The sequence below is a fragment of the Triturus cristatus genome, chromosome 7 (assembly GCF_964204655.1).
Source record: "Triturus cristatus chromosome 7, aTriCri1.1, whole genome shotgun sequence".
Lineage (NCBI taxonomy): Eukaryota > Metazoa > Chordata > Amphibia > Caudata > Salamandridae > Triturus > Triturus cristatus.
The window spans coordinates 1089692113-1089719283 of record NC_140590.1 but is presented as its reverse complement, the minus strand read 5'-3'; the positions used below and the strand labels follow the sequence as shown (position 1 = coordinate 1089719283).

The window sequence follows — 27171 nt, the reverse complement described above, 5'->3', positions numbered from 1 at the left end:
AAAACTCAGATAAAATTAAAGACGTTTTGACACCTCGAACAAGAGTTGTGGTTAAGACAGGGGAGACAAAATAACCCAATGTAGGAAACACACTCTTCAAATCTTCTGTAAAACATATTTCTGTTGTAATTGTGCTAATTATGTGTTTTCTATCTCTGCTCTAGATCCAGTGTCGGCATTATTGGGCTTGGATTTAAAAGCATTACCTCTAGTCGGTGACCTCACTGGTTGTCTGACCCCATTGGTATGAATTTAAAATTCCAATTTTATTTTAAAACTGTTCTTCTACTATCGAACTAATAACTTCAATTTATGGCGAGCAAATATGTAATACCTGTTGCAAACTTGCAGTATTCCTGTATGCGTTTGGGGATGGGTGCAGGGGTACCTCATACCTGAATGGCCCTCATTATAAGAGCTCTGGAGCCGTATTCGTGGTGAGGGGTAAACTATACTGCTCTGGGTCATTTTGAGTAGTCTAGTATTTTGGGCTGAAAATTTCTGGACCCACAAATACTGGACCCAGTAATCCTTTGTTTGCAAATTCAGAGTGAGGTAAAAATTAAATTGGGCGGAAAACACCTGGAGACGAGAGATGGTGGCAGGGCTCTGTTTGTGGGCAATAAAAAAGTCCACACACCCTCTGCAGCACTACGTGGGGAACTGTCCAACCTCCCTCCTGCCTCCTTTCCCTCAGACATCCCCGGCCCTCACCATCCACCCCCCTGCAGCAACAGTCCCAGGTACCAGCAAAGCCCAGGAATGCCAGTGTCTTCGCTCCCATTTCCCCACTACCTGCAGGAATCAAGAAACTGTCCTGGGTACTGGCAGAGCCCAAGACTGACACATGGGTATCTATGCCCTGCATACCATGCCTTGCCACCCTCCCAACTGTGTAGGAACAGCCTGATGCCCTGCACAGAGCACTCATGATAACAGAGCTCTAAAGTGACGGCATGACAGGAGGGGCAGAGCAGACAAAGCTCACCATGATGACTCTTATTATGCTTTGCATCCCCCCATCTACCCACCTGCCACCACTCACCATCATGTATCCCCAAAGGCCCCTTACCTATTTACCACCTGCCCCACAGTTGGTAAACGAACGCGGACTTGTGGTTGGTATTCAAACAGTTAGGGAGAAAAACATGTGGATTTAAATGTCAATGTTGGTAGGCCTACAAGATATTCCTTATTGCAGCAGACTATCTCATGCCCATCGGACATAGATGCAGGCTACTGGCCAGAATCAGAGACTCTGACCACTTTGCCTCCCCTCTATCTCCTCACACCTGAAACTGAGGATCTCATAATGATGCCCTACGTGTGCTTTATAAGTTTCGCCTAGGCGGCGCTTGCGCTGACTCTTTGAGACATGCTGCATTCAGGATATGGGCATAAAGCACTGCCCACTTTCTGCCCATTTTTTAAAATTTGTTTCTGTCCCTGTCCATGGTGGCTTTTCATTGGTCAATAGGCTTAGTAGTTCTTCCTTAGTACAACCTGTTTCTTCTGGTAACCTCCAATGAGGACACCCCCGTTACATGCTTTGGTGCTCCCTAGGTTTTAATTACAGCCTCAGAGCACTATTTTCTTAAAGGACTCTAGGCAGGACACACGTTTGATCCTAAGCAAGGCTCACAGTGGTTGCTTTACTCACTAGCAAATCCCACATTTATATGAGACCTTCTATACATATCCCTTCATCAGCTCTACACAGAGTACAACCTAATCCAGAATTAATATAATAATTATTATGTTACATTTCAAAGCTACTAATTCTATATATGGGCATAGCTATTTAATGTACTTGTGGTACTGTCTTACATGCAATGCATTATGGGAAGGGTGGAGTTACCATATCTTCTGCAGAGTGCAGTACCATATGTGGCCAAAAGAGGTCCCCTGGGACCTCCTTTGGCCACCTATGCTACTGCACCCTGCATCATGGCTAGATAAACAAGCATTGGCAATGCCAATCGGTCTCGCCATATTGATAAGGTTATTTTTTTTTTCTATTATAAATAATTAATGTATTTTTTTGTGATATGTCAAAGTAGTGTGTAATAGAATCTATTTCATGACTTACTTTGTTTAATAAGTCCATGCAATGAAAGTTGTGTTATCTATGTATTTATTAAGTTAACTCCTTTTGTCTTAAGGAATAAAAAACATCCATAGTGAACATTTGGCAACCAATGAAAAAAGCTCTTGGTTCAGATAACGTTTTAATTGGCTTCATTTTAACTATTTTGTATGTTTCTAACTGCCATTGGTTCAAGAGAGTTTTGTGACTTAAAACATTGGAAATGCAAGCCCTCTAATTAACAGAAACAATACAGCTTTTTACACATGTGCATGCTATTTGTAAACACTTGTGAAGTACTTACTTGTGGCTCCAAGAAGACGGACGTCAAGCCACGCAGCTAATTTGAAGTTATTGGTTTCTTTGTGCCCGTGAAGCACACTATTTTAAGAATACCTGCGAAGTACTTGGGTGAGGCTTTAACACCAAGCCAAGCTGCCACAGCTTTCCTAGCCCTGGTCACACAGTTACGCTGGAAGATAAAACCTGAACTACATTAATGTCCCTAAGCCGCAGCGAGTCACAGCTGCACCGGGGAAAAACAGGTGTGGGCTCATAAACATAATGATGAAATATAAAATGTGTACATACAGTATGCGCTACACTACTGTGTGCAGCAGAGATGTGCGCCACACTGAGGATAGCGTTCGCTGCTATTGCTCTTCCAAGGCTTGTGTGCACTAACATTAACATTTGGGCAAAATACATGGCATTGCTTTGGGCCTGATATTTAAAGGCCATCGCAGTTGCCAGGTCTGTCCATCATATTGGGCTTTCTGAAAAGCGAGCAATGCTGGCTCTGCGTGGTATCATTACAGCTCCGGGTTGGTGAAGGGGAGATATAGCTTACCGTGCCAGTAAAATATATGGAGCCCGCTTAATTACATTTTCATTCCAGTGGGCTTGTTTTTGCTCATCGACCTGGACAAGATGTAAGGCTATGCTGGCTCATTCGTTATTGAATCATGTGACGCGCAGATGCACTAGGGTTCTAGCAGCAGGTACAGTAACTCTAATGTATCCTAGTACATAAGATATGGCTGGATAACGTGTTCACACCTAACACGGTACAGCTTCAGATATCTGCACCAATAGCTATTTTATGGGGAAAGACGGGCATTTTACAGCCTATGCTAATTAATATTTACAAAATAAAAACAAACAAAAAATAAAAATGTTCAAACCCAAAATAATAGACAATAAAAATATGTTCATTTAAGAGCCCAGGAGTGAGTGAGGGGGCATTCTTCACACCGCAGCTACACAAGAGGGTGGGTGCATTTAATGGGGAGCTGCATGTTTTGAGACGGCTCAAGCACAACCGAGCTAAGCACAGAGCTATTTGTCATGCCGCAGTCTCTGCATAACCTGGCTCCAAAGCAAAGGGTATTTAGTCACTGTTTCTGCCGGCTTGTGTCACCCATCTGAGAGTAAATTCACACAATGTTTATACTTTGAAAACCTGTGAAGTACTTATCTGCGGCTCCAGGAAGACGGACACAAAGCCATGGAGCTACTTTGAGGTGCTTTTCTTTATGTGCATATAAAGCATACACTTTCAAGAACACCTGCGAAGTATTTGGGTGCGGCTTTAACACCAAGGAGCAAGTTAAAATGTAATCTCTTAAAAGACGACCAGCACACACTAAACAGCTTTAAAAAAAAAAGTGTGTGTTTTGGCCTAGAATGCAGCTGATCGGTAGGGGCTGTAACTTTTAGCATTTCATAAACATCACCCGCTTAACAAAATAAAAAACAGCATAGCACACAAATAAAATGCAATCAGAAATAATAATACAAAGCGGACCCAAACTAGGCAACATCGGGAAATATATATAAATTATAACCCGATATTCACAAAGTTGGCAGGGGGAAAAACCTTTTACAGTCTTGTGTTACTTACAGTTGTTAAATATAAGTTATAATTACAATAAATTTAAGAAAAAGACACATATAGCAATCTCAAATTTTAGCAGCTATATGCAGACAATTTTGAACAAAAGCGCCTCCTGAGTTGTAAAAGCAGCTAACTTAACTAGACTTATCTTACCTACTTGCTTTATTATGGGTTGTGGGCAGCTTTATTGATAACACACCTTTACCAAACCCTCTAGACCTATTGCAATAATTTTTTTAAGTTGTGACACAGTTGTGGCACTAATAGCCATATTATACTAAATTAACAAGCATACACAATTATTAAAAGACAGTAAAACAAGCCCTAAATTTATCGTACACAGAAAATCTTTGACAACGACATTTGTAACACAGCACCAGATGCAGCTAACCTCTGCAAAAGGTTTGTAGACAAACGGACAGAAGAGTGATGAAACCCAGCCCCCACTCCACTTCTAAAGAGAACACAAGGAATTTTTACGATGGACCAAAAGGATCCTATAAAACTTGTGCTTATCTCGAGGAAGCATATTCCTCAAAGGCTCTGAGAAAACTAGCAAAAAAGAGAGGACAAGTCCCCAGTAACAACACAGGTTGTTTATGGGCTGTTACCAGAGTTATTATAAACATTAAACCAGGAGAAATTAGAAGTTGACCCCAAAGACTGTTTAAACCTATGCACAAAACAAAAAAATATATAAAACACACACTGATTTGCAGCAGGAAAATAACCTACAAAGTTACATGCAGAGTTAATGGCTAAAAAGAAACAACGCGATTAAGATGGCGCACCCTTTTGAGCCCCAGGCACAAAGTAATGTTGGAGAATAAAAGTGAACTAGGAGAAAGTTCCCCTTAGCAGCATACAATCACAGCTACACGGGGAAATAGAGGACATATAAAATATGTGCATAGAGCGCATGTTCTACCTAGGTGCTCTAGGCGCTTTAGTGCATTAAGGAAAGGTACAAGGTCCGTAAAGAAAGCTACGAAGGTTCTGGTATTATTGTAGGGTGGATGAGAGTTATACTTCCCTTACTGCAGCGGCTCTAGGGGCCTATGGAGAGTCTTAGTGGCACCATTATAAGTATAGTGTACAGGGGCCAGTGATTAAAGCACAAAAAAGCAGGAACTTATCCCAAAGACTGTTCCAACCTGTGCGCTATCACTGCATTTAAAACACGCTGGTGATACTGTATGCTGGAGGAGGCCTATATGGCTATAAACAGTAGAGCGGCGCTTTGTGCCCCCCTGAAACGAAATAGTTCCAAATTACAGGAGGATAGCATAACCTCACATCGATTACACAGTGAGCCAATAGAAAGCCCGAGATTGAAATTCAACATGGGGCAAACACAAAGGTTTTGAATGTCAAGGAAACAAAAAAAAAGAACGAAGTTCTGTTCTGGGAGGGTAATGAATACAGCCACATATTCACTGTTGGGGGATGCTTGCTAGTAAGCAGCATGCGCGCTTGATTCGTCGGTGGGGCCGTACAGGACTCGGAGTACGTCACACTCGGCAAGCTGCACATCTATCTCTCACAGCCAACAGTTTGTCATGCATAGGTTGCATATTGTTGACAGTTGCACAAATAAACACATCAGGCTCGAAAGCTCACACACATCAGTTCATTTGTCACAAGCACAGTATATGTATCTACCACACAAGACTGTGCACCTCGCACACACAACCAACTGCACATCTACCACACATCCAGTTGCAAAATTGTCACAAGGAGGTCATTCTTGTCGCGCTCACGCCACACACACACACACACATCAACTTAGAGGTACAACTCAAACTGTCAAACAAAGCAGTGAATCTCTATCAATAAAACATCGGTATATGTTATGCCCTTATCCGTGCACATCACACACATCAGACAAAAACAATCTCCCCATGCCTACCGAAACAAATGTGTTCTTCTGTAATGTAACTAGTGCTCATGAAAAGCGCTGCAATGCCTGCGGTTCAAGTGCGCATAAAGTAAAACTGCAAAAATAAACACACACTTACACAGGTGAAAACCTCACATAGGGCTGTGCGAATCTATCATAAAGCATGGCTGTCAATTTAATAAGCTGGCGCTGTTTCTCACTTAGATTCTTATATCCCACACCCATTTACCTCACACATTATTCTATAGCACTGCCTAATTTGTAAAAAGAATTTGCGTCTGTGCCTAAGGAAGCATGCCATTGACGCTACTTTTCATCACGCATTAGCATGTGTAACACGTACAGGGAAAGTACTACACCATGCTATAGCATACACTCATTTTGGTACATTTACATTTCTTGTTTTTCAGTAATCAGCACACGGCCAGACTGCGTATTTCCGACAGAAGAGGCCCGTGGTGTAGCGCTCCGCTAGCAGTACTAGTAATTTCACAAGTGAATGTGCAAGGCTGCTACACTAAAATCATCAGATTTAAACCGTCTAGTAGCAGAGATGGTTCCTCAGTGGCATTGCTGAGGTCTAAATCACATTATGTTAAGTGAGAACGGAATTGGCAACAGTAATACCAAATTGCGTTCTGTCCATCTCGGTGCGCATGGCTTTGGAAGCGCTTTCTATTTCAAGTGGTATCACGCACAGTAGCGCTGCACCTTCTGAGTAATATCGAGCACTTTGTTTCTTAGCTGGTGACACCGGCAGCCTCCTATCTCCCCATGAATGAACGGCAGCTACATTGCTTGAATTCAACGGGGTATGCTAGTAAATCATAATCTGTTTGTGGACCGAACCCGGGACCATTGCATCAAATAAAGTAGCAACAACAACTGTTCTAGACGGCAAAATAAAGGCATGCAAAAAATAAAATATTCCATTCCACTTACAGTTGAAAGAGACCCACAGGGAAATGGATGCTGCTTGGTTGAATCACTTAGAACTACAAGATTCTCGCCACTCAGCTGTCGCACATTCCAGCATTGGTCACTATCTGCGCAGGACTTAATGTGCTCTGTATGGATGCCCTCCCCCCACGCTCTGCCAGGACTTGACACCCGATCAGCAGAGGCTGTAAAAACATCACTACAGCTGGGAACATAAATCTGTCTGTGCCTAGGAGGCACACGAACATCAAAAGCAGAAACCTTCTGCACTCCATCAACATCACATGCTTAAAATAAAAAAGTCCAACAAAAACAGCATAACAAAACAACTCCCCTAATACAAGTAAAGGGGCCAATAGCCATAGGCGTGGCCAGGAGCCCAAAAGGAAGGACTTACAACTCTATTAACCAATACCAAGTACAGGAGGTTTGAAAGGCAGACTGAAGATCAAATGAAAACAACTATTTAAAAAGAGGCGGTCAGCCACTCACTAAAGTATATACAGCATGTCTCAACGAGACAGCGCAAGCACTGCCTAGGCGAGACCTAAAAACATTGGCATTTATAATGCCAATAACTCCAACTTTGCAGGGTGCAGTACTATATGTGGACAAAATAGGTCCTTTTGGCCACATATGGTACTGCACCCTGAAACATGGCTAGGTAAAAACCATTGGCATTTGTAATGCCAATAACTCCAACTCCAACAAATGCAAGACCAATTGCATTCCCAATGCAATAGGTCTCCCATTTGTTGAAGTTAGAACTGTTAGAGTTGAAAATGACAATGTTTTTTACTTTTGCTTTTTTATACCATTGGCATTAGTGCTATGCAAATATAATACCTCCACTTCAAATTAAAATAAAAAAACATTGTTATTTTGAACGCCAAGAGACCTATTGCATTGCAAATGGTTGTTTATAATATCCTCTACACAACGTGTAGGGAACGCTCCTTCCCTGACCCTTTCATATCAGTTTTCCTCTAGGAGTCTACTTCAAAGGCTTCGCTGCGTCCCCCATCACAGCTTTTGTTACACCACTTGGGGGCATATTTACAAGCTGGCGATAAAAAATTATCGCCGCTTTTGCGGCCATTTTCGGCCGAAAAGCGGCGATAATTTTATCGCCTAATTAGCAAGGCCACGCTAACGCGTGAAACCTTGCTTTAGCGTGGGGATTCTTAACGCCCAGCTTTGCAACTCTAATGAGATGCAAAATGGGCGTTCCTGACCTAACATGACAGGAGAAATGTCGCTAAGCGACATTTCTCCTATCATCAAGCCCCACGCTATGAAGCATAGCGGCAGGAAAAGTAGCGAAAACCCCTGTTATCGCTACTTTCCTTACGCCTGCTTCAGGACTGATTTAGCCATGATATCCTATGGAAGGTGGATATCATGGCTAAGTTTGTGAGTCCCTATCAGCAAGCTAACGCCACATTGCGTGAGATTATCGCTGGGTTTCCAGCGATAATCTCACGTTAGGCTGTTAGCGCTAGGATTTTTATCGCTGAGGAGATAAGCGTTGCTAATAGCACGCTATCTCAGCGATAAAAATCCACGTTACCCGGCGATAATTATCCTCACGCTAAGAGCGCTGAGCGATAATTATCGCCAGTTGTTGCTGATATGCCCCTTGATTCCTTTTTCTACTCAACATTTTATGTATTTGCATCACCTCAATATAGTAAATAGGAATGTGAGGGTCTCCTGTATTAATTACAACGCAAAGGGGTGACTATGAAAAACATTTAGGCAATATGAGAAGTAGGACGCAATGTTCTATGGTGAGTACCCTTCTATACAGGGGCGTAGCTATCAATAGTGCAGCTTGTGCACAGTTGCACCAGGGCCCTTAGGAATGAGGGGCCCAAGTCACTGCAGTTGACAAAACAGGTCTCTACATTTTAATTACAAAACCCAGGGACAAGCGGCACAATTACCTTGCTTGAATTATGGCCCTAAGAGCCCTTCCCACTGCTTGTCTATGTGCGGTGCTGGCTGATATAAACTCGATGTTGCCATTGAGGGGAAGCCAGTTTTCTGACTTCAAATCAGTCAGACAAGATCTCTTGGGCGATTGCAACCCACAGTAAACTGCGCATTTCACATGACAATGAGAAGCAATGCCTGTTGACCTTGGAAAAACAGGGAAAATATGCAACCCGAAACATTATGCAAGCAGCAGGAGCCACAGAAAAGCATAAAACCAGGCAAAGCAACATGACACAATACTACACACAAAATTCAAATACCGACTCAGCACACAGTATCAGTATTTGTGAAATTATTGAATTTGACGTTTTTCTAAAACAAATTCCCCTGAGCATGTTTTGCGTTTCTTATCTCCCCGACTTCACAAACGAGGAGATTGTTTCATTGCCAGCACAGAACCAGCTGTACGTCGGTTCTCGTAGCAATTCTGACGTCAGCACCAACTTACTGATTCCCCTATCAATTCTTGTTCCAGTGGCATTCCAGTGGAGAGTACCAACATCAGTTTGGGTTTGCTATAAATTCTACCAGTTCCTTTTGTGCAATCTATTTCCTTTCTGAGAGCTGGTATTAGGAGTCAAATTGAGCATTCCCGCTTTGAAGCCAATCTCAGCAGCCCAGCAACGGAAACAAGATATGTTACTTCACAAATTGCAAGAAAAACTGAAATTCCAAAATGATTTTGAATTTCTCAAGATCTGTTTTTTATGTAAGAAAAGGGGGTGTATATTTGCTATGTAGGAGTAAAGGTTTAGGTATGCATATGTGTGTGAGAGAGAGATAGAGAGAGAGAGATAAAGAAAGACAAGGAGATAGAGACCGATGGAGAGAGACAGAGAGAAAGTAAGCACAAATTAAGCACTGGTCATGCACTCTAAGGTGCAGTAGAAAATAGACATTTCTATAGTGGCTGTTTCTGCGCCGGCAGTTATAAAAGGGATTTCTAATTTGAATTAGGATACTTGTGTATAGGCCAGTAAGTACAGTTGAATATACATATTTTTAGAATAATCAAGATTGGGTGGTAGTGATCAAAGATTAACGCTTGCACATCGCAACTCAGGGTAAGTAAGAAGTCAACCAGAAAAGGAGCTTGTGCTATATACGGATTGGTTACACTATACCACCCTCCTAGTGTTAAAAAGTATGGAAAGCTCCCATTACAACATAATAAGTTGTCCCACAGCACCACCAAAATTTCACAATGTTGGTCTGTCAAAACAACAGGTCCAAACAATAATTTACAAATACAGACAACATATTGGAGTTAAGTGAAATGTACACAAAGTCCAAGCACAAGTAGAGTCCTTTGTCTGAGGTAGCAAACGCTTTATTTTGAAAAGATGCACAATCTGGATTGTTGTCCCAAGATGAACAAAACCAAAGATGAAAACAGCCGACACAAGTTTCGTCGAATGACGACTTTTTCAAGGCTGTCAAAGAGTCCCCTGAGCACCTTTCAGTGTCCAAAATTCAAAAGTCAACCAAAAGATTGTATTTTTTCTTTTCACTTTATTTCTTTATCTTCACATTTGTTGAAACATCTTCAGCAAAACTTGTAGCCAACACGTGTTTCATCACACAGTAAATCAACCTTTGACTTCATCAGGACTTCCAAAATAAAATGAAGCGCTAAGTTCCAAACCAGTAAACTGATACAAGTTGTTTATATTTAAAAGGACCCCAACAATATCTTGTAGTTGTCAACGTATCCCCTTTAAATGAACTTCCAATTCAAGTTCATGGTCACCCATAGTAAAACCGCAAATGAAGGAGAGTACTCCCAGGTATGCATGGCTTATGGTGTGTTACACACCATAAGCAAATCAGTCTTGACTCATGGGAACAGTCCAGCCCGAATTGCCAAGCCAGGTCTTCCCTAAACCGGAAAAAAGCATCCTGGGACCAGTTTCGGGGTACCACCCCTCATCAGCCAGACTAGCATGAATCCAGTGGCAAAGTGAGCAAGGGACCCACATCTGGGCATACCCTGCCAACTTAGGGCGAACAAAACAAACACAAGGAGATGATGGACGTAGCGCTGAAACTTTTCAGACACTCACCGCCATTCACAGATCAGGGTTGAATCTTTAGCTCACTGCGCCACCTCAGTTCAGACCCAGCTATATGCAAATCAGTCTTGACCCTGTGCCTCTTGCCACGTCTTGGCATACCCTGCCAACTTAGGGCAAACAAAGCAAACGTCCCAAGTGGGACGGGTATGCCAAGACATGGGTCCCGTGCTCTCCATGCCACTGAAGTCAAGCATTCCTAACTAATGAGGTGTGAAACCCTGCAACCGGTCCTAGGATGCTTGTTTCCAGTCCAGGGAGGACCTAGCCTGGCAGTTCGGGCTGAACTGTTTCCTTTAGGTGCAGGGTCAAGACTGATTTGCATATGGCTGGGTTCAAACTGGAATGGTATGGGGAGCAAAAAAACAATGGATTAAGGCCCAGATCTCTGTACTGGTGTGAATGTATTACATTGTTCTGCATTCTGTCCATCAATTGTTCTTTTTGCATTTGTCACCCCAAATGGGATGGGTATGCTCAAACGTGGGCCCCGTGCTCTCCATGCCACTGGAGTCAAGCTATCCTGGCTGATGATGGGTGAAACCCCGAAACCGGACCTAGGATGCTTTTTTTCCAGTCCAGGAAGGGCCTGGCCTGGCAGTTCGGGCTGGGCTTTTCCCTTTGGGTGCAAGGTCAAGACTGATTTGCATATGGCTGGGTTCAAACTGGAATGGCATGGGTAGCAACAAAACGATGGATTTAGGCCCAGAGATGTGTACTGGGGTAAATGCATGACATTGTTCCGCATTTTGTCCATCAACGATTCTTTTTGCATTTGTGAGTGTTGAACTACACAGCGGGAAATATTTTCTGTGGGCCATAAAGTCATATTTAAAGTGACAAGTCACATAGAATGGGATCAAAGTGATGTTTGGAATCTGGTATCAGTTTGTCAATATTTATTTAAGTTCCATTGCTAGTTTGCACCAGGGATTCCCACTATGGATTCAGGAAACCACAAATTCCATAACTTACAGTAAGAAGGCTGCACTGCTCCCACAAGAATGCCCCATATAAACTACACCTAAACCCGCCTTGCACGAGCCCACTTAAGTTCAGTGGGGCTCTTGGCCAATGACCCAGGCACAGAGAACCTCTCTAAAGCCACTGACATGTGGTTGCCTAGACTATTACAGATGTTACTGCATATTTGAAGTACCTGTTGGTGTTATGGTACTAAGGATTTTGAACACATGACCAACTCAAGACTTTTCACTCTTTGGTGAAGTTCATATTCAAATGAGCAAGGTGATTTCAGTGTAGTGAAACTAATGTCAACGTAGGTGTCTTTTTAATTTTTTTTAGAGTTTTATATAGCGCAAAATCAACCCGAAGATATCAGGTATCAGAGCGCTTTACATGAGCACCAGTTTCGTTACAGATGGACACAAACATTTTTGTTAGGCAAGGGGAGATTAACTGGTTTGCCCAGAAGTACAGGATGTTGAGCGTCCCTGCCGAGATTCGAACCCGGTTCCCCAGCTTCGAGGTCGACCGCTCTAGCAGTAAGGCTACATCCTCTCACTTTTTTCTTAAGTAAAGTATTAATAAGTGCCTTTTTCTGTAAGTGTCAGGTAGTCCTTATTGGAATAGGAGTGGTGGTATCTTTAACTGTTTGAGTAGCTGTAGCTTGTCTTGTGACTCACTGATTGGTCAAGCTGTCAAGAGAGATTCTGTGAAAATTACATTTTCTAGCTTACCTTTCCAGTCGGGTACTGCTGTGTTGCATTTGCTTCTAACTTGTTGGTGTTGCACTTATGTTCCAGCTCTCTTGTGAACACTCCAGTATGTATAATGCTCATGAGCACCATTCAGGTCTGTTTTATTGGCTCCAGTGAGAAATTTTCTCTGAGGACTGTTTTTTTACACTAGTGTCCCAAGACCCATAGAAAGCTCTTTTTGTATATAACCCTCTCCATAGGGAGCAAAGTTCCCGGACACGTTCTCAAATCCTGCTATTCACAGGGACAATCCAGCAGTATCAAAGGTGGGATTCAGGTCTTCCTACTTACCTGGGCACTTGGCCCTTGGCCTGTAACACACAGTTGGTCTTTCAAGCCTTGCTGCTCTCAGGATAGGATAACTTGGTCAATTAGATAAGGTTGGCTCAAAGTAGGTCAGGTGAAGGCTGGGTCTGTATAAAATGCAACTCAATAAAAAAAAGATTAAAACTCTAATAATCACTAAAAGCTTTTATATGTACAGCCAATGTAAATGTTACACCATAAAAACCTAGTAAATCCAACCTCGAAATAAAGCAACACAATGAAGTGCAGCTACATAAATGCGCATTCAGTGTCACATAAAATAGGTCGTGGAAGTGATCGACAGCTGATCATGATCCCTTTCCTGGTCATAAATGAAAAAGTGCACAGGGTTTGCAATCCTCCCACCAAAAATGGTACCTCAGAATAGGCTGTTTGCAATAGATACTCAATCACCGATGACAGAATCCAAAACCGTACACAAATATTGAATACTTCTGATGCAACTTGGAAGGAAGGAAAATAAGCTTGGAGCACATTGAAATTAAGTTCCTTAACATCCTCTTTCCAATGTTATGAAACAATTAAATCTACTTATCTTACAATTTAGAGTTTTGGTTTGACAGTCCTTTACAAGACTACGTCCTACATCCTAAGGATCCTAGTAACCTCGGGTCTTTGGCATCAAAATCAGGGGCAACGCGTCTCAGTACCCTTGGAGGTTTGAGCACGGTTTATCTGACATGGCTAGATAGGGAGTGTGTACCCATTCACAGGAACATTCAAAGACCACTCAGGACCTCATTAAGCCAACTTAATCTGACTAGGAAGTTGATCAACAAGTTTGCTTGACCTGACTGCTCTGCAAAGGAGAGTAAATGGATCCTTGTGTCTTTGGTAAACACCGCTGCCTGATCCCAGGCCACTTAGGCTGGTGATGAGGGCATGTGCACACATAGTAGGTGGAGGCTTGTGGGTACTGGCAAAAAGCAAATGAGTGGAGGGTTTATATGAAGGTGAACAAAAGGAAACATGTAAACATCAATAGGGGATGGACTGGTCTTGCAAGCCACAATGTAAATGTAAATGTGGGTGTACTTGTAAAGCGCACTGTGACTCCATGGAGTATCCTGGCGCTGAAGACCGCTGGGGAACCCGTCCTGGCTTTCCCTGTGAGATGGTCCCTTCCTGGGTACCTCCAAGGTGAAACCAGGCATCCCCGGCGTATGTGGGGGGCCGTTGAAGAGATGAGGCAAGCTTAATGCCCAGAGTTGCCGAGTGTGTTCCTGGTTAGAGTAGGTACCGAGGCGAGAATTATCGAGTCCGTTTTTGACCCTGGTCCACGACCCTGCCGCGTTGGGAATTGAACCCTGGTCCCTGGCCGATTCTCTGCTTACGGGTCTGCCGCCTCTATCCAGTGAGCCACACCTCTCCACAGCTGACCTCACCTGCTCTTGCACATGGCTGGTTTATTGGACCCCTCTGATGTCAGTTGAGGGGTGAAGAGGGCCTGTTGACTTTCTGTGTCTCTTAACTCCTTATTCTGGCTAGGGTTTATAGATAAGCAAGGTCAACACCAACAGCATGGCAAACTAACAAGTCTTCTGCAGGGCATAAGGCTCAGTCCTAGCCACAAAAAATCAGGCAGTAGACAGACCACGTTGAAGAAGCATCAAAGCACGATTCATGCAGGTCCGTGTATGTCAAGGGTGCTTTTCAATAAGCTGGAGTTGGTCTCCAAGTTTAAATAATGTCCTTGCCTGCGGAGCAACAACCCACTGCCAACGTGTGCCAGTGAAGTCACAAAAGTCAAAATCTCAACCATCTAGGTTGTAGTGGAGTTTTGTTTTTATGTGGGGTTTCTGAATAGGGAAAGTTTGTTCCCTGAATAAACTGAACAGGCTGGTGCCAGAATGACATGAGGAAATATCCTGCAGTCACCCCTGGAGGGAAAGCTTGTATATTTCCCTCAGACAGTATTTGAAGACAAAGGAAACAGGGAGGGCAAAACAGTGGCGCATGTGTAGTCCTTGCTATTTCTCTATTGGTCTCCATCTTCAACTCAAGTTCTTTTACAAAAAATGATCGTGATTATATTCAGGAAAAGCTGACAGATTCAGCAAAGGTGATCTCAAGCAGTGTTACATCCACACTAGTCAGTGCAAAAGCAATGTGTAACATGTGTTGAATCTTTCCAATCTTTCAAATTGTAAGCCCCAGTATGGATCACCCCAGCTACCACTACTGCACCTGAAAAATCGTAAAATGCATCACCTTGACCATAGCTACTGCACCCGAAAATCTGTAAAGTGTTGCCACCAGCAAAGTTTCTATCAAATTAATTGAGGAGAGTGGAGGGGGTCACCAACTAAAAACTTCGGAGATCATCCTGGGCTCCTCAATCTTATTAAACACTGAGGGTATCTCTTTGTGCACCAGGGATGCAGGTTTGGGGGATCGCTAAGAACGAGGGATTACCCAAAATAAGCCAAAATGGGAAAAATACAGGAGAGTCTCAACTATTTGAGTTCCATTTTCTATCCTTTTGTTCAAAGGTGAAGACCAGTCACTGTAAGGAAATGGCCCACCGTATCAACCTGGAATTTCTCTCTTTCACTGCTTTCAGTCTTATTAGGAGCTTGTGATCAAAATGGATAGTAAATAAAGTTCCAAACAAAAACAGTGAATATGAAACCTCTTTAACACCTATATGCCCAACTTTTCTTGTTTGCCACCATGTTTAATAAAAGTCAAGGGGAATCCACAACCCTTCTTATTGAGGTTATGGATCTAATTCCATGGTCAGAGGCATCTATCCAGCTGATCAAGATCTCACATGAAATCTGGCACCTTCCAGATCGGTCCGTCAAAAAGAGTCTTTCAGCTCTTGAAAGGCCCAATGATCATCGTTGTCCAACTCACCTTCTTGGATTGCCTCATGAAGGTCAGTGCTTTGAATGGAAGCACAATGGACCTGCACTTCTCCACAACGTTCCTGTAGTCAACTAAGTGGCTCACAAGTGCACAGAAATCAGTCACAGTGTTTGAGGGGTCTCCAAATCCATGATGGCATGGATTTTAGCTATGAGAATTTCCACCTTTCTCCCAATCACTTGATATCTATGGTAGATCACTAATCCTTGGACAATCTGGCTTTTAATTGCCTTTATTGTTGGATTTCCATTTTTTACCACCTTCTGTTCATGGGTAAGGTGATCAAGGTGGCTTTCCATGTGTTATTGAACACTGCTACGTCATCAAGTCAGACAAAGCAGAATGCTTCAAGGTCATTGATTCACCACCTTGTGAAAGAAGCCTTGTGGCATTCTGTTGTCCAAAAAGTGGGACTACGATTTCTTTGGTCGAGACACTTGTCTTAAGCATGGAGTTTTATTGCCAACATCCAGTATGTAAATCAAAGGGGCTCACAAAGTGACCAGCCCCTAATGTGTCAATAAACCTATCAGATTGAAGGATGGAAAGTGTATCAATATTAGTGACAGCATGGAGTGCCCTGTAATCTATACAGGCATGTTGTGGTTTGCTGTCCCCTACTTTGGATCAAACAAAACCCGACTAGCCCAGGGATCTGGAGGACTTGTTTACAATAATGAAAAGAATTGTAATTTATGAATTCTTTGACATTTTTCAACATGTGACTGGTCTTGAACTTAACTTCAAAATTTCCACTAGTTTTGATGTTTAGGATGCACCACAAGGTTCATACTGGAGTAATAGAGAAAAGAAGAGAGACCTGTCCTAGCAAGGACTTTCACCCTCCTATTGCTACACTGTTAATATGGGGTAGTATTATACTCCTTAACCTCAGCCACTGTTATGATTGTATTTAATTGTGTTGTAGAGCACGCCTACATCATAAGAGTTAGTGCATTTTACAATTAACTAAAGTAACACAGTACAGAGCAAACAACCATAATACAAAATAATGACCCGAAAAGACGAGTGATTGTGCAGTGGACTACAAATTTAATTTTAGAGAAAGTATATATAAAGGAGGTGGGATTCTAGACATTTTCTTAATGACACGAGCGTGAGTTTATTTTAAATTATTATTATTATTATTATTGGTATTTGTAGAGCGCGCGGCTACCTCCAACGGAGGTGTCCCGGCGCTAGCAGCATGAGCAGTGAATGTAACCAGGGGGCTAAAATTGCTAGATCAGGTCGAACAGCCACGTTTTCAGGGCTTTCCTGAAAATGCGTTCCGATTTGGACTTCCGTAGCTGTTCGGGCATAGAACTCCATGACACGGTTGTTCTTACCGAAAAAGCCCGGCCACTAATCCTAGCTTTCCTAAAGTGTGGTATTACCAGTAGCTCCTGATGATTTGACCGTAGCACCCTGGTTTGATGGTATTTCCGGAGTCTTTGCTTAAGGTGTACTGGACCAGAACCTCTAATTGCTCTATAGGCCAGGGTCAGTGCCCTGAACTCTATGCGTCTTTTGACCGGCAGCCAGTGTAAGCTCCGGAGATGGGGGGTGATGTGATGGCGATATGGCACATTCCTAATGAGCCTTGCTGCAGCATTTTAAAGCTTTGACTGGTGGGTGTTCGACAAAGTTGCTGCAGATCTGTCAAAGTACGGTAGCTTACTTTAGAGGTATCGAATGTGTGTTTCAGGAACAAAGAATCAAGGGGCATATTATCAAGCACTGCGTTAAAATTATCGCCGCTTTAGCGGCAGAAAACTGCCGCTAAAGCGGGATAATGGGCTTGATAATATGCCGCAGAGAATTCCCATAGAAGCCCATGTTGACACCAGAACATGGGCTTCTATGGGAATTCTCTGCGGCATATTATCAAGCCCATTATCTCCGCTTTAGCGTCAGTTTTCTGCGCTAACGCGGCGATAATTTCAACGCCGTTTCTTGATAATATGCCCCCAACTTTCATGAATCCATATTTCATAATTAATACATTTGCGTTACTCATATCAACATCCACCATGCGTTTCACGACATCCTGTCTCTTAGACTGGGTTTATTTGTTCACATTGTGTGATGTTTTCAAAACATCCAATCTGATTTATAAATTCAGAATGAAATGAAGACTTCTGTTCCGATAAATATTTAGCGTGGATTCAACAACAGGTGATGGAAAACATTAGTCATTTTATATTCGGATAAATAAAAATAACAAGGAATTTATTTTATAAATGCTATAGGAATGGCGCCTCCATAATGATCAATATCCAAATACACCATTGGGGAACATGGTGTAAATCTGTGAAGGCGCTAAAAACGCTTGTCCAGATCCCTGTTACCCCATTACTAATACAATAATCCAGGATTGGAGTTCAGCTAGTCTATTGCAAAGGACGTGAAGATCACAAATGGATGATGGCTTGATCTAGAGGAGTGTGAGACACATACTGATGGAGGAACACTCAGGTCTCCTCAAACACCTAGGTCATTGGCTCAATGTATATATATTGGGCAGAGAGAAAGCCAATATTGAGCACTGGGCATCACTTCATGGCACTGCCACCATTTTGGTAATGTCGTCATCATTGTTTACCATTTGAAAATGATTGGGTACAATGTAAGTGGAGTGGCTCTAGATGTGACCACGGAAGCTCATGCAGCTCTCTATGGTTAAAATTAGACAACAATGATCAAATACATAAAAGGCCACTGAGAATTTAAGGAAAACAAGAAATGTGTCCCTTTAATCCAGTAAGTGGGGAACATCATCTAACATTTTTGGAGTTGCAGTTTCAATGCTGTAGGGCAAAAGCCATATTTTCCAGCCCTCTGTTCGCATATGGAGGATGGAATTGCTCTCCTCATGATTCTTGTCAAAAGCAACAAGGAGCACTATGAACTCTACTGGCTGATGGTAAGGCTTTAGGTTTGTGTCACAAGAAGACACGGTGCCAAATCAAATAGTTAACATCACTGATATTTTTCAGAACAGTGTAGTGAAAGGTAAACTTGTTTTTAAAGCATGTGGCATTATAAGCTCCAAGGTGAGATCCAATGGCCTCTTGATGCCCACTTGGAGTCATTCCAATGTGAGATAATTGAACCAAGCCATCTTCTTCTAAAGGCATGGTACAAAGGACGTTGCCTAAGGGAGACCTCAGGTTTCACTCTACAACTGCCTTGACATTGGTGAAAGGGGTTTGCACTGGATGTCCAAAGACTTGTTCCAATTGGCTACCCCAACTCCCCTCTGTGGCACCTTCCTGTGTGCAGAAAGCAGACATGAAAAGAGAATGTTCCATTTCCTCCTCAATGTTGACTCTGGTGCACCTACCATGCTGTTGAGATTTCTGTTAAAGCATTCATTTAGACAGTTGCCATGGGGAGATTTGTAGGTTACTCCCAGCTTGCCCCAAGTCGACCTTTATGTACATTAGCATGTTATTGGTTCCCATGTCAAAGAAGACCGCTTCAGGAAACTGACCAGGGAAGAGATCCGCAAAAGGTAGTGTGTGCTAATGGGAAGCAATGTTTGATTGATTGATTGAAAAACACTTATAGAGTGCACTCAATTGCATAACATATCTAGGCCAGGGTTCTCGAAAGTGGGTCCTGGAGGGCCAGATCCATGCCAGATTTCCAAAATAACTACATTTATCTAAATAGGGATATGCTAATAATCTGGCTTGGATCTGGCCTTCCAGGACAAACTTTGGTGAACCCTGATCTAGGCAGTGAACATCTTATGTTACTGGTGCCTAATGAAGAAAAGAGATAGGCAAGCAACAAAGGCACTGATTTAGAGTTTGGCATTTGGAATACTGCGTCACAAACATGGTGGATATCCTGTCCTCTGCATTACAGGTGCATTACATCCTTTGGGACTTCTAACAGGAAGATGGGCATCCATAACATTTGTCACACTGTGTTGGAATACCCCTTCTACCAAACTTTAAGTCAAGCCCATTGTGTTTTTGGCTTTCTTGACCATGGAGGCAAACAGTAACAGGTGTCACCAGCCTTGACAATGTATTGTTAACAGGCAATTATAGTTAGTTGTTCAGATGCAAGAATAAGGACCCTGTTTTTCACTGACAGATGATGGTAACGTAGGTGACCGTAACCTAGGTAACTGAAACATAGTTTCTGTAACAAGGCACTCTAATGACATGTAACTCAACACTTATCCAATGTATCTTTCGTCTTTCCCTTGAATCATGGTCATATTTTCTTGCACCTCCTGTAGGTCATTCTGTGGCATTTCTTGCAGCCAAGATATAATACATTGTGACGATTTATCCTGGAATTTACCAATGCTTCAATGACCAGAAGGAAAGGAAGACTGACAGACTTCTAGCAGATCATTTACATCTAAATGGGCAAACAATGGTGAAGTCACTGTTTTTTATAAGTATACAGTAGGCTAATTTGCAATTAGTGAATGGTCAGCCTGCTTCCTTGGGTCTATATAGCCAGTTGTTCAGTAGTGGACATGTTGTGGAATGTTTAAACTCAGGCAACATAATGAAGACTTAGTTGCATTGGGTGGGCCCCCTGCAAATAGATAAGGAACACTGATCAGGATAAATGGCTGCTTGGTTCACCACAACAAGAATGTACTTGTTACCCAAAGTAGTGACAGCCTATGAAGAAAAAGTAGTGATTGGTTACATGGGTCACTGCATAACTGTCCACCATCACAAATGCATCTGAATAACCAATCTGTCTCTCTACATGCTTGTGCCTGGACTTTTGTACAGACCTATCAGAGTGCTGACATGAGCACTGCTTTGCCAAGGCCTCTTTCCTTCATCATCTCCTGCCTTTCATGGAAGCATTAGCAACTCACATTGTGAGTGTACACCTAAGTCAGAGTTATAGGCTCCTCGCCACTTGTAGATAGATATGTTGTAGGGACATCATTTCATCTCCAGTGAGGAATAGAGGGTGCACTTTGGTGCACTGTCTCCATCTCTGTTGTCTTTGTGGACTGGCTGGCTGCTTCCACTCAGGCAAAACTGTTTCAGCAGCAAGAGAGTAAGCGGGTGCTGTGCTGAAGCAAAGCGCGGCACCTGTGTACATAAAACGCATGCACGTGACACCATGGTAATTAAAAAAATGCAAGACCTATGGCATTGCAAACAAACGGCTGTGTCCCTGCTACTTTGAAAGTGAAAGCTTCCATGGCGCGCTGAATGTAAGCAAAGCACGTCATCGTGGCTAACGTAGGAGAAACTTAACCCCTTCCATGCTCATGACGGAACGGTTCCGTCATGAGCCACGGTTGAGCTGTGCTCATGACGGAACCGTTCCGTCATGGGCCCGCCCGCGCACGAACCCTTCAGCACCGCGGCGGAATTCGCCCAGCGCTGAAGGGGTTAATAAAGAAAATAGTACACGTACCGTGTAGCAGTCAAGTAAAGGGGCCAATAGCCATGGGAGGTTACAAATGAAGACATGGCCATACTAAGGCGGGACTAACAAGCCTATTTAGGAATCAGAAGACAGCATTTATGAAGGACAAAGATACAAGCCAATGAAAAATATGGGTGGGGGGTTGGGTGGGGCTTTTCTCCCCTACTCTACTACAACAGATCGCCAGAGCAGTGCTTGCACGCTAGCTCAGGCTCGACCTAAAAATGAGTGCTAAATGGCACTGCACGATCTATATTTGTGCAGATATTCAACAAGGAAGTAGTGAACATAACAATGTTAATGGGTACAGTGTTATGGGCAGAGGTGTGAAGGGCAATGACAATGGATGGCATCATGCGTTCACACACAAGACACTGCGCCATCTACCTTTTTACATAAATGCAAGACTATCATTCTAATCAATACAACAGTCAAATAAAACCATACTTAGAATGACTCAACACATAAATATAAACAGATAACAAGTATCTATGCTAAACACAAATGACACAAGAACACAACTCATAGATACACAGATGAAGTATATTCTCTTACACAATGACAAAAACTTACTTTACACATGCAATCCCAGCCACTCATTGCCACTTGAGCTAGGTCTAAGGACTGAGATGTTGCATCCGCTGGTTGGTGGACTGGCTGATCCATTTGAAGAAGACTGATGTCACAGAGGGAAACCTAGCAGAAAGGGCTTCATGTGCGGTGATTATATAGTTACACTCAAAACCAAATGGCAACCAGTAGCTTGAACATTCTTAGACCTCAGAAGACTTGCAAGAGGTTGTCTGCAATCCATGAAGCCTTTTTTTTCCTTCTGCTATCATCCTTAGGAAAATCGGCCTTATGCGCTTCCACATAAAAGAATATAATGATCACAATCACAGTACAGTTTCCCATGAGCCAAATATAAAGCTCTTCAGGCATCCTTACAAGGGCAATTTGAAGAACCTTCACACGTCTGAGAAGGACAATATGAAGCTAGGTTATGGTGCATTCTGCAAAGCTAACACATGAATACTGACAGCACCCCTACTGTTCAGGAACTCTCGCAGGGCCTTGCTTTTGTTGATACTGATGATGAATAGAATGCATAAGTCGTCAGTGATAATCCAGGCTGGCAGGGTCTTATGTACTTTGCTCTGCACCACAAATTTCATGAGACAAAAGTTAAATCAACAGGCTGCCTCCTTGCTGGGAATCTAAGATTGGCAAACTTCATATTCTGAATGATTGATCTGGGTTATTTAAGCTGGGTCCCTCACAGGAAAGGCTTTCTGCCTGTAAACGTTGAAGAAAGGACACGCTACATTGGTGGGTGTAAAGGCCCTGCTGCAGTTTAGTCCTAGTCAAAAAGATAAAGGGATAATGTCTATGGTCATCTAAAAACGATCCAAGACCCACGTTTGCAACATGAAATGTCATGCTAGCCAGATGCTTTTATGGACACCACATGCGCTCACTTGGAACAGATAACTGAGGGAGTTAGTTTTTCAAGTAAACAAACATTTTCTAGTTTTGGCTTTGTGGAGATCATTCTGTGTTTTTTGCACAATAGCACCGATTTTCTTTTGTTGCCCCTACATGGACGGGTTGGGACACATTCTCCCTGCATCATCCAGTAAGTGGAGTACATGTTGCACATGCAGACAGTAGGATGAGGAACAACACTGTTTAGATGTGCAGGGAGAAGTATTAACTAGAACTTGGCTAACCAAAGATGGTGTACCCAATAGTTTTTGGATGGTAGATAACAATGGAAAAAACTGACTATCTCCTGCTTAACTAGTTTGGAATAACCAATAAGCTTGGTTGGTGTGATCTACATAATCAGGCTGATATCATATTGAGAAAGAAAATGTGGTCGTAAACCTGCACATGAAATCTGGGCCCTTAGTCAGAAATAAGATGATAAAAGATATTTCATGAAGCTGTACAATATTCTGCAGTCACTTAGGGACTTATTTACATCTTGGCGGATGGGTTCCTACATATAAATTCCATTATACCCTATGGGATTTATATTTCGGTGGACGGGATATCCATCACCATTGTGATGGAGTAACCCATCCACCACAATCTAAATCAGGCCCTTAGTTTCATCATGGAGGAAAATTCTTCAAGGAAACAAAATGATCATTTTACATGAGAAGATCTACCACCCCAGCCAACAAAAAGGCAAAATCATACACCTGGTCAAGTTGGGTATCAGGTTCTTGTAATCAGAATAGCAAGGAATGGGAGGCACAGAGATGAATGATACGAGTCCTCAATGCTGTTTTGTCTCAGATTGGGAGACGGTACATGTCACAAGTTCCTACCTACGCTCTGGCATTCTTAACAAATATCTCCCAACAATACCCTGTGGCTGTAAGTCATAGTCGTCTCCAAAGGAATATCCAAGTGTGTGTTGTGTCAAGCCTTAAGACAAATAGTTTTACGTCCTGTAAGAGGAGATCCAATTTCCCATTCCTATGCAGTAGATTGTGATCAGCCACTGACCCATCTTGACAATTAGCCATCCCAGTTCCAAACACACAGTTTCTGAGGATAGTTTGTTCTTGAAGTCATCATCCACAATACCATTGATATATTCAATTGGGATGATCGGTGTTGTTACAAGTTTCTCTGGTGCTTTCTGTTCCTGGAGAGGGTATCTGTCATTCTGCTTCATTGTCCAGTTTATTAGGCAGTCATAATCCGGGAAGAGAAGTCACCACAACTGCGCAGATTTAAAATGTTGACGGTCACAGTGATCTGTATATACCATGATTTGATGTCGGGACTATAAAGTATAGTGATTCCACTCCTAGAACACCTCCTTGACTGTACAAAGTTGCTACCTGTCAGACTGTAAAATATTTTCCTGATATAACATGCGTCAGGAGAAAGTTTCTCAGATTGGGATGAGATAGTTTCTACACATTTCTAAATATAGTACATGACCTCATAGTCCAGCATGCCATACTGGCTCTGACTGTCATTTTCTTCCGTAATACTATCAGGTGATAATATCTGTTCATGCACAGCTTGATGAAAATAGAGGAAATATTGATAACTTCTAACATGAGCAGTAATGAGGACAGTAGGCACCAGTGATGGCTATCATGTGAATTTGAACCCTTAGTATAGGCACAAAACTCTGTACCTTTCTTGGCACTGCAAAAAAACAGTTGTTTTCTATAAAGATGTGTGAAGCCGTTCACCCGATACTTCACAAATCCCCATAACATGTGGAAGAGATCATTTAAACATGCAGCTTATTTAATGGCAAATAAACTATAGATAGGAGGGGCTGCTGAAAATACTCCAACCAAAGTGAATTTGGCAAGGGAAGATATGTTTTTGTTGGTCAAGAGATTCTCCATGGTCTGTTGATCAACTTTCCCTTTTCAGACATAGTAACCTCTCAGTCACAATAATTGTATTATATTCTTCGTGTCCTACCATCGATTTTTCCCCTGAGCTCTCTTTAGGAGCCACAGTTCTCTCACTAGCCATCACGCTATTCATATAACCTGTAGCATTCAATTTTCCAAAACTCTTCCACTGCTTCTGCATCAGGGTTTTCCTTCTCCGGTTAAGTATTTTAATCGCTCTTCCCTGACCTTCAGTTTATGGCCTAGGTCTTAACAAATTTGCATTAGCATCAAATGCAAGGGAAAGGTTTTGGAATAATAAGACTGGTTCTCATACATGCTTTCTTGAAAGCATCAAATCTGTGCATAAATCCTCCTGTGTATGATCATGTTCCTATACGTGTGGGTCAGGTACACACAGGTATGATGAACAATTCAGGAGGTTGGTGGTGGGCAAAAGAGGCCTAGGACAGGTTGGTACTGGAGAGTGCGTTTGGTAAGCTTTGCTAGCATTAGAAAAAGAAATGCTAATGTTGTCGGAATAGTAATTAATGTATTGAGGTACGGCATTCTTAGAATTGTCCTGGGCAAAGGGTTGTGTAGGTTGAAGCTTAATACTGGCATGGTTACATCTTAGGCCTTTAGAGAGGGAATGCCTATGAGTTTGAGTGCTCATAGAGTTTAGTAATTTATCATAGTTTTCATGACAGTTAATTAATCTCTTTATCGAGGTGGCAGCATTTATGAGGGCATCTTCCACACCATCAAACAGGCTGACAAAGGTGGGGCCACTGTTATAATGGCAACCACTGATTATGACAACGAGTGTCTGCGTCAATTGGGCAACAGGAAGTACTATACACCGATTCCGAACAACCCCACTCAACGTCTTAAAACTACTATTACTGGTTTGGTTGACTCCGCAGAAAGCAACGGTTGGTTAAGTGAGAAGGAGGCTTCCTTCTTAATCCAAAAAGAACCAAGGACCCCCTATTTCTATGTTCTACCAAAGATTCACAAGGGGGTCACACCAGTACCTGGACGCCCCATAGTATCGGGCATTAACTCAATTCTAGAACCGTTGTCACAGTTCTGCGATCATTTTTTGCAACCTTTAGTGAAACGCACGCCTTCTTACATACAGGACACGACGGATGTTCTACGCCTATTGGATCAAACAGAGGATACTCATAACGTCAACTTCCTCATCACTCTAGACGTGGAAGCCCTATATACTAACATTCCACAAAGGGCAACTCTTGAAGTGATCGAGGAGGTACTTGGAGGTGAACTTTGGGAATCACCGACTCCAGTGTCCTTCATCATTGAATGTGCCACCATAGCCCTTACAGAAAACTTTTTCGAGTTTAAAGGCCAATTATACCACCAGACTCAAGGTACTTCCATGGGAAGTACCTTTGCTCCGAGTCTAGCCTGTTTGTATATGGCCTGGTTTGAGGGGTTACATATCTTCTGTGATACGAATCCATACCGTCAAAACATTCTACTATGGAGACGATTCATAGATGACATTTTGATTTTTTGGTCAGGAGATTCTGGGAGCTACGAAGCATTCTATACATGGCTCAACCATTTGAACTCCCACCTCAATTTCACCATCACAGCGTCCCCCTCACAAATCGCATTCCTCGACCTAACCATTATGTTGAGCGAGGGTATTCTATCCACGACTCTTTACAAGAAGAGCACTGATCGTAATAGCCTGCTTCACTTTACCAGTCACCACCCGAGAGCTCTCAAGGAGAATTTGCCCTTTGGGCAGTTTCTTAGATTGAGACGAAACTGTAGCACTATTGATACTTTCAAAAGTGAAGCAGAAATCCTTTCCAATAAATTAAGAGAAAGACAATACCCGTTGAAAAGTATCACCAAGTCCAAAAAACGGGCACGAAATAACAACAGAGAAGCCCTTTTGGAACCCAGAGAGAACACCACTACTGTTTCGGACATCCTTACCTGTGTCACAACCTTCTCACCCAACACCAACCAAGTTGTTAAGGTTCTTAAGAAACACTGGAATATCCTTAATACTGGGCAAATGAACCTTGAACCACCTAGATTTGCATACAGACGCACCAAAAACATTAAAGACTTGGTAATACAAACCAGACCGAGACCCAAAATCAAACCCACACAGAACACACTCTGGCAACTGCCTGCAGTGAAAGGACATTTTCCGTGTGGCATGTGTACTGCCTGTACATTCACATCTGTAAATAAAACCGTCACCCTTAATACTACTTTTACTTGGGAACTGAGGTCACATACTAACTGCAACACCAGTAATTGCATTTATCTCCTTACATGTCCCTGTAATCTGTACTATATAGGGATGACGACTAGACCAATCAAATTGCGAATCTCTGAACATCGCAGCAATTTTCGGTGCAAAAAACAGAACACCAAAATCAGTGCCCATTTTCTAGAGAAACAACATTCCCCAGACTCTGTTAAATGGCTGGTTCTAGAAACCAACCCTCAATTGTCACAACACAGTCTTTTTAAGAAGGAACAGAGATGGATACACCGTCTGTCTTC

The 27171-nt window shown here is 42.5% G+C and overlaps 1 protein-coding gene across 1 annotated transcript in view; it reads left to right on the top strand.

Moving 5' to 3' along the window:
* Positions 1 to 27171, top strand: part of LOC146811143 (uncharacterized) — a 198812-nt gene that overhangs the window by 35348 nt on the left and 136293 nt on the right. The window contains exon 2 of the mRNA XM_085618210.1: positions 165 to 244. Coding sequence (XP_085474336.1) covers positions 165 to 244 — 80 coding nt within the window. The remainder of the gene's footprint in view (positions 1 to 164; positions 245 to 27171) is intronic.